This window comes from Acanthisitta chloris, unplaced genomic scaffold (assembly GCF_000695815.1).
Source record: "Acanthisitta chloris isolate BGI_N310 unplaced genomic scaffold, ASM69581v1 scaffold36741, whole genome shotgun sequence".
NCBI classification, from domain to species: domain Eukaryota; kingdom Metazoa; phylum Chordata; class Aves; order Passeriformes; family Acanthisittidae; genus Acanthisitta; species Acanthisitta chloris.
The window spans coordinates 40,711-51,947 of record NW_008658330.1 but is presented as its reverse complement, the minus strand read 5'-3'; the positions used below and the strand labels follow the sequence as shown (position 1 = coordinate 51,947).

The 11,237-nt window shown below is 48.5% G+C and overlaps 2 protein-coding genes across 2 annotated transcripts in view; one reads left to right on the top strand and one right to left on the bottom strand.

Moving 5' to 3' along the window:
- PSMB7 (proteasome (prosome, macropain) subunit, beta type, 7) overlaps window positions 1–6,820 on the top strand; it is a gene marked incomplete at its 5' end in the record, with an annotated part of 17,097 nt that extends 10,277 nt beyond the window's left edge. Inside the window, 2 exons of the mRNA XM_009085058.1 lie at window positions 5,625–5,776; window positions 6,626–6,820. Of these exons, the coding sequence (XP_009083306.1) occupies window positions 5,625–5,776; window positions 6,626–6,737 (264 nt within the window). The remainder of the gene's footprint in view (window positions 1–5,624; window positions 5,777–6,625) is intronic.
- Window positions 6,821–9,484: 2,664 nt separating this feature from the next.
- The window catches only part of NEK6 (NIMA-related kinase 6), a 27,237-nt gene continuing 25,484 nt past the window's right edge, over window positions 9,485–11,237 (bottom strand). Inside the window, exon 9 of the mRNA XM_009085057.1 lies at window positions 9,485–9,595. Coding sequence (XP_009083305.1) covers window positions 9,485–9,595 — 111 coding nt within the window. The remainder of the gene's footprint in view (window positions 9,596–11,237) is intronic.

Here is an 11,237-nt window from a genome sequence, read left to right as displayed (position 1 = left end):
GGAAAAATATCTCCAGCATTAAATGCTGGAGGTCTGGGTTTGTCTGTCCTGTGGTTGTGGATTGCTCAGGAGATGAGGCTGGGGGAATATATCTTGTTCTGGAATTTGATTCCTGGTGTTTGAAAAGTAGGAGCTTTTTGTCTGCAGAAGAGTCACTTGCAGCACGGTGAGGCTGCGTCGTAGCCAAGGAAATAGGCTGTTTGTAGCTTCATTTCTCTTCTGTTTCATCAATAGCCAGGTTTGGTAACAAGGCTCCAAGAGGAGGAGAATCAGTAGAAGCCAGAGAAAGCAGAGCTACAGTGCAAGGAAAAGGAAGTAAAGCTTGGAGTAATGAGTTGAGGAGCACAGAACAGGCAGAACGAAATGAAAGGAGATGGTCTGGCAGATATTTGATAATTATTTGTAGGATAGATCACCACAAATGTGTGAGATTATATTTACAGTCATTTATTGTGCCATGTCTTGAGCGTGGCAGGAAATCCAGTGGTACTGAGTGGAAACAATATTCTGGGAGGGGTAGTGGGCTCAACTCTGCCAGCAGACACAGGAGACCAAGCTGGAGAGCCTCTCTGAGGTCCTGGAGCCCCTGTTGGTGTCAAACATGGAGATGAAGTAAATAGAGGGGAAAGACTCTGAGCTGGTGGGCAAAAATAAGGACTTTGTGTTTCTGTGCCCTGTGTATCTGTGTATTTCATTAGCAGTGACAGGAACTGAGGCTGTTAGTGGCACATCTTCACTCCTTGCTGCCAGAGCTTGTGGCACTGCAGTTTTCAGCTTTCCTGACATAGCTGTGTGAGTGTCTCCTGGAGACAAGGATTCCATGGGTGAACATCAGGTGTTAGTGCATACAGTCACCAGAAAATAAAGGCTTCTCATACCTGTTCCTCACTCTCAAGTTAGATGACAATTATCCTGTGGTAACTTGGTTTCTGCCTGACACGTTGGACAGTTTGTACTGTTCTCATCTTCTTTTGCAGAGTTGTGCCCTGGATTGATTCCCTGTGTGGAACCAGTGTTAAACAGGTTTGGGCTGTGCCAGCTGGGTGTGCTGTGGCATGGCTGGGATTCCAGCTGGACTGTTTTAAGGTGTGTTTGCTGAGGGTACCAGAGCCACTTTGTGTGCAGAGGTTGGGTGGGACCTGCCGACTCTACCAGTCTGGTACCAGTGCCTTCTTCCAGTTTCCTGCCTGCAGGCTGTATCCAGGGAAGTAAATGTTACCTTGGTGTAAATTGGGCCTTGCTGGATCACAGAGAGCCATTTGTTCACCCTTGTGACCACATCAGTTGGGGTTTGCCCGTGGTGATGCTGAGCAGCCGCAGTGCTCCGTGGGAGGAGGTCATTCCAGCACACAGGGTAGGGGAGGACAGGTAATTATTTTTGATGCATTTCTCAGGAGCAGGTGTTGCAGTTCAAATTGCTCCAGTTTGTAACTGCAGAACACAGGCAGAAGGTCCTGGAGGGTATTTCAGGTGGCACAGAGCTCGGGAGCGGTGTGGCCGAGGGCAGTGGCTGTGCAGGGCTGGGGGTGAGCAGAGGGAGAGCCAGCACAGGCTCTGGGGGCATTTTGCTGCATTAGGAAGGATGAATTACCTGAGGGTCCAAGGCTTCTCTTCCCAAATAAAATGCTGACCTTCCTTCCCTTCCATCCTGCCAGAGGTAAAGCAGTTGTCGTGTGAACAGGGATTTGGGTTATTTGAAGCCAGAGCTATTACTGCTTGATACTAATTTTTTTATATGCAGTGCTATACAGTAAGTTTAATTTTAGTCTTTTGCAGTGTTTGCATGTCTGGGTGGTAAGGGTCGTGTGTTACTGTGCAGCAGAACAGGGACCTGCAGCTCTTGGTGCCAGAGGAGAACTCAGAGCTGGGCAGGATTTACAGCTCTGCTGCTGTGGGGCCAGTCCCAGTCCCAGGAATCAGGGCCCTAAACCCACGAACTTCACCCAGAAGTGAGGGCCTAAATGAGTTTTCATATTCATTCTGGGTTCAGAGTGGGAATAGCATTAAAAAAACGTGCAGTTGTGAGAGGAGCTTGTAATTTAGTTGTGTGCCCTTGGAAATAAGGATTGTGCTAATCCCCACGCAGGGAATGACATACAGCAACTGCTGCTGTCGAGCTGCAGCTCCGAACCTGAGACGTCTCCTGCCTTGGCAGGCAGGTAATTTGGCATAAATTCTTAATGTAAATCCAGGTTAGTGGGGAAGAGATTATTTTACTAAAAAAGATAAACTGCTGATTAATTCAGTGTAGGGCTCAATTACAAATCGGAAGTGTCTCTGCGGGACAGCAGTGCCCTAAGACAGCAGATGTTGGATTGATACTCCAGCATATTTCACCCCGGTATGAAATATTAACGCGGTTTATTGTACGAGTGGTTATCAGGGAGGGCTGGGATGGGCCTTGGAGTGGGGAGAGCTGTTATCTCAGAACAATAACTGGGGACTAAGGGGCAGTTTGTTTGCAAAGTTCGGGGTAGAAAGTGGTTAGAAAAATAAACATTTACTGATGCTTTAGTCATGGTGAAACCCACATAAAATCCATAGGTGTAATTAGCAAAAATAGTTAAGAGATGAGGTATGTCCTTCCTTGCTCCTTGGGCGGCCCTGGAGATGAACAGCTTGAAAGGATCAACTTTTTGTATTGTATGATTTGAACAAATCTCATTGTTGTTGGCTATTCTGAGAGGTATTTGCATTTATTTATTTTTATTCATTTTATACTAAAGTTGATGGCGCTTTACATTTCAAACTCTTGTAAGAATTGCTGTTGGAGAACTGCACTGTGTAGTTCGTCCCTGGCAGCATCTTGTGACCTGCAGGAGGGATTAATTTCATTTTGCTAAGAAAAATAATAATTTCTGGAGTTTTTAAATAAGTTGCTCTGGAGTTATAAAATGCTGAGGAAATAATGCTCACAAAGCCATTGCAGCTGCTCCCTTTGCTGCTGAGCATAACGGTAAGTTGTGTGCAGGCTGTTAGTGAAGACAGTATCAAAATGATGTAGAAACACCTTCATCTCCTGCAGCAAAGTCTTTTTTCCTTCAGTAGCACTTGAAGCCTGGAAATGGCTTAAGTGAGAAGAGGAACTTGGTTCAAGTCGTATAGAAGAGTAATGTGTAAAAGTTGCTCCTCAGAGCAGTTTGGGACTCTCTGCAGAGCAGCTGTGAGAGGTAATCCATCAGCCCTGAGTGTCTGCAAACTGCAACTCTCCAGATAACAGGTTTAAAGTAAAGATTTAATACAGCTCTATCCGCCGTGATGTCGCAGTGACAGTTTAAAACTCATTCTCTAAATCTCAGCAGGCTTTACGGCCAGCAGTGGGCCCATAGAAAGCTTAATGGCATTACAGCACATAAATCATCTTTTAAAGACGCTACCGGTCGCGCCGATATTAAATGCAGACAATTGTCTGTGTGATAAATAATTTATCAAAGGCCGTTTCGGAGTGGCCCTCGGTGCCGCGTTATTTATTCCAGCCTGGCCTGGGCTCTGTGTAATGAGGTGGCAGAGCCACGGCCACGGCACATCCGTCACGTGGCTGAGTGGGCTCACATTGGGATGTGCTGGGTGTGTGATGGGCATATCGCCCATAAAGCACCTCCTGGCACCTCACCGTGCATCACTCGCCCTGGTCCTGCTTCAGGAGCCCCCGAGGACCATACTCCCAGTTAGCTTGGTTTTTGCAGCCATAAAGCCTTTTATATACTCTGAACTTTTAGGTTTTTTTAAGATTAATTATTACGGTGACTCACTGAGGCCTCTGTACTTGAGGCTGTGTCAGCACTTTCCTGCTAACCCCCAGTTTGTGGCTGGAAATAGCAATCCTTGCTGAGCTTGGGCAGGAGCTGAGGAATGCTGAGGGGTTGTTCTTGTGGCTGTCCTGGGCAGTGCTCGGAGTGGTACCAGGAGGAGCAGGAAGCAGCACTGAAGGTGCTCCTGGTCACTCCAGGATGAGATTTTTTATGGAGAGAGTGATCAGGCATTGGAATGTGCTGCCCAGGGAGGTGGTGGATTCACCATCCCTGGAGGTTTTTAAGCTGAGACTGGATGTGGCACTTAGTGCCATGGTCTAGTAACCAGGGTAGGGTTGGACTTGATCTCTGAGGTCTCTTCCAACCTGGTTGATTCTATGATTCTGTGATTCTGTGTTCTAAACTCAGTTTCTCCAGGTCCCAGCCTGAGCTGCACAGCTGGAGGAGGAGCTGAGCTCTTGGCCTAGGCCCAGTGCAGGTACAGCTCAGCTCTGCCAACTTGGCTTTGCTGGTGCTTCTGGAGCTATTTTGTTAACAGTAGGTTGATAGAATGTGTTTTTAAGAGCAAATAATATTTGAATTAGAGGAATCTGTGAGATTTACAGTGTTGTCTTAAAAAGATGAAGCTGAAAAGGAGAGTGACACAAACTCCACCAATCTGCTGTAGCTTTCCTAAGCTGCTTTTCTTATGCTAATGCTCATGTAGCTTAAAATTAGTCTGGTTTTGCTACCACTTAATTTTTAAAACAGATCTACACATAGTTCTTTGGTTTATTTGCTTTGTTTATTTCTACCAGCTGAGTGAGGAATCATTTACTTATCAGGGTTTTATTGCCAAAACCCTGAAGAAAAGGCACAGGAGTTATTTTTACAGCATGGCCACGTTGTTCTAGTCAGGTTGGTAGGAAGTGTAGTTAATTAATTTTTTTCTAAGGAATAATACTGATAAAGCTGAGAGTGAAGGAGGAAGTGCTGCTGTTTGTGCTGTGTCCTGCTCCTGCCCAGGGTCTTCCCGTGGCTGTTGCCCAGGAGCTGCAGAGGGAGCCAGTGCTGCTGGAATGACCTGGGAAGGCACATAATGCTCTATTGCTGCTGCCTCCACAGCAGTACCAGTCGTGTTTTGTCTGTGGGGATGTGGTGATTACAGACCTGGTGTAGTATTTTAATGGGGAGCTTGATGAACGTGGGATGTTTCCATGTGAAAGACACTGATGTCAGTGCTGGTTGTGTGATGCTGTTGCACTCTGGCTCAGGCTATTTTGCTGGTAAACAGTAACTCTCAGTTACTGTAGCAAAGGTTCCTTTGTTTCACGGCAGTGGTAAAAACATAACTAATGTCAGTATTTCACCAGCAGTACCTTGTTTGGGCAGTGTTTTCAGCAGGTTTCTTTATGTTCTCTGCATTTGTGCTCAGGACTGGAACTGAAACTGTGCAGAGCTTTGTCCCACAGCTCCTGTTGGGCTGTGCAGGGTGAGCTTTGCAAACCAAACCATGCTACAGAATCATAGAAATCATTTTGGGGCTCTAAAGGATGATAAAATAAGTCCTGACTTAGGGAAATCTTGTACCTAAACTCGTGGGACTAATGGGTTACAGAGTGGACACTACAGGCACAGGCCTGGAAGTTAAAAATGATCTTATTTTCTCCATTCACTAAGACAAAAACCTCTTTGAGTTTTGCTTCCTAGACTGTCCTTATGGAGTCTGATCCAGCCAGGGGTGGTGGACGGACAGGGTGGGAGCTGTCCCTGGACAGCCCCACTGTGCTACCCTGCAGTGATGTGAGGTCTTGGTGTGTCACTGTTCTGGGCTGACAGGCACACAGCTCTGGGCAGTGCCAGCCCCTGGCAGTGACAGTTTCCCCTCTGCAGGAGGAGGAAGCCAAGCAGCTCGTGCGTGATGCCATCGCCGCCGGAATCTACAACGACCTGGGCTCAGGCAGCAACATCGACATCTGCGTCATCAGCAAGAGCAAGTTGGACTTCCTCCGTCCCTACGACGTGGCCAACAAGAAGGGAGACAGGTGAGTGGCTCTGAAGCTAGGAGGGAGCAAGGCCTGTGTGCAGATTTTGTCACTGGTCCCCAGTCTGTGCCTGAATTTCAGCTAACCAGCACAAATGTGTGGCTGTAGCTGTTAGTGGCACGTACAGGGGTGTGAGGGAACAAATGAAGGTCTTACCTGCCACAGCTTCCCCAGGCTCCTGAGGTTTGGGCAGTTTGAGGCAGTGATGGAGTTCTGCCTTTGCTGCCCGAGGGCAGCTGGGACACTTTGCAGGTCAGAGCTCCACACACAGTCACAAGAGTTTTGGGTTTTTTTTAGTTGGGCTAAAATCCAGTCCCATTTCATGTCTAAATAAACTAAGACCTGCTCGCAGCATTCCTCTTTCCTAACCAAACAGTTCTCTCTCAGCCATTTCCAGTGTGTAGAAATTTCTGCTTTTTCCCCTTGGCAAAAAGAGAGATTTGTGTCCAGCCCTTTGCCCTGCTCAGTGTCCAGTTCCCTACAGCACAGGGAGGGATTGCACAGCTCCTGAAAGCTCTGTACATCCTTCAGGGGTGACCATGTTCTTCCCCCTCTTCCCTTACAACAGAAATTCTGAATCTCTTCAGTTCTCTGTCACAAACATTCCAGTATGGATCTCTTTGGGAATAAGGTTACATTTCAGTATGTGTCACATGGTTTTCTCCTGATGATGGACACAGAGGTGAGGAGAGTGTGAAGTGAGCAAACCTGAGTGCTAGAACTGGCAAATTTTCCTCCTTTACTTTGGGTATCCACAGGAAACTTGCAAAGCTGCTCAGTTCTAAAATTGCAAATGGGAGTATTCCTATGAACCACCTTCCAGACTAACCTTCCCCATTTCCTTACCAGGTTTGGTAGGTACAAGTGTGAGAAGGGAACGACTGCTGTTCTCACAGAGAATGTGGCACACCTGGAGATTGAGGTGGTGGACGAGACAGTACAGACCATGGACACGTCCTGAGCCCCCAGAGCCTGTGCTCTCCCAGTGCTCTGCCTGGGAGCTGCCAGCAGCTGGGGCCGAATAAAGAGGCTCTGGCCATTCTCCTTGGTGTCCTGATGTGCTGCTCATTTGCTGCTTCTCCCTTCTGCGCTGTGGAACAGGTGAGGCCTGTGCAGCAGAGCTGCAGCAGCTCAGCCCCTGCAGTGCTGTGGGCTCTGAGCTCTGCCTGAGCAGGTTCCTGCTCAGGGGGCATAAATGCAGCTGCTCTGCTCCCTCACTCCAGCAACAGAACAGCAGGAGTAAAGCTGCTCGGTGTAAGCCCAAGCTGACAAGTTTTGATTTAATAGAATGTTCTTTTCCTGATGGGTACAGGAAAAGGTCTGAAAACAAGTGAGCAGTGATGGTTCTGAGCTGCTGTGCTTGATCTCCAGCAGCCACTGCTCTCCTGCTCCTTTAGGCAGGGAGGTAACACTGGTCCTCAGGGGCTGTTTATTTCTGCTCTGTTTGCTGTAGCTGATTGTCTTGTCACTCATTTGCACTTGGACCTGTTTTGTCCTAAAATCCTGAGTTTGCACTGTTTGAGTTAAACTGATTTTACAACACCACGTAACCCTGAGAAAATAGCAGAGCCCTCTGCAGAATTCTTTTCTGGTGCAGTCAAGAGGGAAGGTGTGACACTGACATCAGCTGCCAAAGGGGAATAGGTGCCAGGCCCCAGCCTTGGCATCATGCAGCAAACATCTCAGGGAAACAGCTCCAGTGTGCCACAGATCAGAGGGCAGAGGCTCATACACAATTTCCCATTTGTCTCCATTTGTCCACTGCTTGGGAAAGCAGCTGCACCCAGTGGCTGCTAGGAGGAGTTTCACACGTTTAGGTCTGTCCTGAGGTTTGAGGTTTTAGTATTGCTTTTAGTACTGAACAAAGGTGTTTAGTTTGGAAATCATTTTTTTATTTATCTAAAAATGCACAATTGCAAAAAAAAATTACCTTTTGAAATACATTTTCTTATAAGCACTAAGAAATTTTATGTAGCAAGAAAGTGACCAGACTTCTCCAGCTGCTCCTCTGTGAGCTGAGCTTCCCTGGAAGCCACAGGTGAGTGCTCGTCCGTGTCACCGCGGCACAGCCTGACCCTCCTGGGCCTGGAGCTGCACAGCTCTGAGGAGAGCTGCAGTGGAACTGGGCCCTTCCAGGTGTGAATTAACCAAGTATGGGAATGGTGGGAATTTGGTGCCTCCACGACGTTCTCCTGCCGATTTGAACTCCCCAGCCTCTGCTGGGAGCAGCAGCCTCAAGTGCTGCTGAGAAGCCTCACGGAAATGGCACTTGCAGTGAGGATTCCAACCTCGTTCACAGCAGTCAGTGGCTCTCCTTGGTACCCTACATCAATATTCCCAAATCTGACAGGAAGCAGCTGAGGATGGCACTGCAGTTTTCCTTTAAGTAGAGCAAATTAGGCTAAAAAAAAATCCACTAGAAGCATATATATGTATGTAACCCTCTAACCCTAAGCTTAGTTCGAACAGACGAAGGAGTTCAGGTCCCTTAGGAACACCAGCCCAGGCTCCCTCGGGGCTGTCCCACATGGGTGCAACGTTGGCACCAGCCCTGGCACCCCTGGAGTGGCACAGGCCCAGGGAGTCCCTGGGGAACAGCGAGTGCAGCTCTGCTCCTCCCGCCAGGCACACGGAACGGAAACACTGGAACGTGAATCCAAGGCTGCTCCTAAAGCAGTGAATCTTTTCATGGACAGTAATGAACAAATCATTGATTCAATGAACGGATTGAGCTGTTGCAAATTTTCAGGCAGTTCAGGACAACTCCTTCGGATCAGGGTGAGATTCTATACACATTCACATTCTGCAATGAGCGTTCACAGTTTGAGCCATGGGGCTGATCCTAGGCAGAATTCCATACACAAAGCATCTCATTTATTTCCTTTTTCAGAATTTCCAAGTGTTTCAAACACTGCTGAAGTTCCACTGACAGTACCTGGTGTCAGTCTCTGCACCAAGCGGAGTTGACTGTGAGAAACACTGGGTTTAAACAAGAACCTGGAGGCCAAGAAGAACATTGCAAAGGGGCAGTGAGGGTAAGGAGCAATTCCCTTGCTTGGCACGTTTGTCTTCCTGCCCCAGGTTCACGTTTAACCCTCCCATTGTAGCCAAGTTCCAGATAAATGCATCAGCACAATACTCAGAGTTTCAATTAGAAAAAAAAAAAAGAAATCTTGAAACAAAAAGTGTTTCCCATCCCCAAACCCTTCCCAGGTCCTGGGTCTGAAGGGGAGGGAAGTACTAAAACACATACATGGCTGCTTTAAAATACACCAAGTAAAAACTGAGTTTGCTATTAACCATTTGCAGAAGAGGCAAAGTAGCAGTTACACAAATTACACAACGTCTACAGCAATTCTTACATCAGGATAAAGTGATTTCACTGAAGGAATTATCTCAATAGTTCACATTACAGTTAGGAGAGGAGCTCTGGCCGAGCACCCCTCGGTCCTATTGCCTACCCTAGATACACACGACAGTTTAGGAAAGGACCCTTAAATGATCTACGTCCGTAACGTTATTGGCCTTAGAAATAAACATAAAAGAATCACTTGCAATACCTCACAGAATCTTCACGTTAAAGCACGACCACCTGGGAGAGTCCTTGTCAAATAACCTGCAAAGGAGGAGCCTCTGCTGAGGGCTCAGCCTCCACCGTGCAGAAAAGGATTCAAGTAAGACTGAGCTGTGCTGGACACCCCACGCGGCTCATGTGCTCGAGGTCCACACGTGCATCTGTTTGGCCACCTGGTGCACGTAGCCGATGTCAGGCCTCTGGTCGGGGTCGGGGTATATGCACATGCTGACCAGCTCCCGCAGCTGAAACACACAGGGCACGGCAAGTGTCAGTGATCTGCTGATCCCTCACTGCAACAGGCTCAGGAGTGGCCGAAGGAGGATGTGGATGAAGGAAGGAAAAATGAGATCACTACCCAAACCTTACTGAGCTGGGAGGAAGGGAGAGACCTGAGGAGAGGAAGGAGCCTGAGCAGAGCTCTCCTGTACAACTGCACTGCCCTTCCCACACCAACCCCAGCACCAAACCAGGTCAAGCCTTTTAGTTAACAAGCCTGATGAGCACTTGCGTATCTTGGCCATGGCTGAGACACTGGTGCTTCCTAGAAACCTTTGTGAAGGAGAGAGAGTGGTCACTGATGATATTCAATAAATAAAATGCAGAAGGGTTGGAGTCTCCCCACCTCCCAGCTCTCTTTATTGTGCACATGAAAGATTGTAGCTTTTAATTATACAGACACTGAAAGCTGTTCGTACCCCCGAGGCACCGGGAAACAGCCTTGAGCCTCTGATCTTCTCACATCCTCCCAGTAGCCACAGTGCCAATTATTTTAACAGTAATTAAAAGCATGACCATGCAGTGCTCAGCACACAGCTCAGCTGCACTCACCAAATGTACACAAGGTGCTCAGCTCTGCATGGGCCTGGGTCCCATCCTCACCAAACCTGCTGCCTGGCCCTGGCCTGTTCTCCAGTGACTTTCTGACCTGAGGGCAGGGATGCTGCTGCCTTTGTGACCGTGAGACCCCAAAGATTTAACACATACCTCAGCCTTGATCAGCCAAAAGCACCACAAAACTCCCACAAACAAACTGAAGTCCTTCTAGAGCTCTGCCCAGGGCCTGAGCTAGCAGTGCCATTTGTCCAAGAGGAGCTGAGCTCAGTGTGAATGCAGCACTGGATCTCAGCCCAGGCACTTCTGGCTTCTCCCAGGCATTGCACCAGCACCTACAGGAACCAGCCTGGGCCAGCATCGCCAACCAGGAGCTCCAGTTACCAGCAAATTTGTTCCCAATATAGAAAACCAATCGTGGCTGGAGTCCCAGCTCCTCCTCCCGCTCCCAGCGCAGGAGGATGTGGGACTGGTGAGCCACAAAAGGCCACAGAGAAGAGGAACATCCCTGAAAGGAAACACCCCTAAAGCAGAGTTCAGCCCCAAACGCTCTGCCTTGTTCCTCTAAACCAAGGCAGCAACAAAACCATCCCTGTGACCACAGGCAGCCTGCAGCTGGGGCTGTGCTTCCAGCTCTGTCACTGAGTGAGGGAAGGCACTGCCGATGGCTTTGGAGCCCCACTGATCCCTTGGGCAGTGGTGCAAAAAGCAGCCCAAACCCCAATCTCTCCATGTATGTGCCACACTGGGCGTTGTCCGTGGTGGGGCCCTGGCCTAGCACTCCCAGAACCAGAGCTGTTTGCTGCTTCAAGGAGCAGCAGCAGCAGCTGATGCAGTGGAGGAGCTGCAGCCACAGGCTCTGCCGACATCCTGTTAATAGTGCAGAACACCATCTGGAGATCTCTGGGACCTGACGCCGCCGAGCGCTAAACCTTCCTGCTCACCCCGCACTGCTGCACTGCACTACACACACTCTTTAGCACTGCCAGAGGGAAGCAAACAGACAGTAATTGTAAAGACAGGACACACATCTGTCAACTTACTTCATGCTGC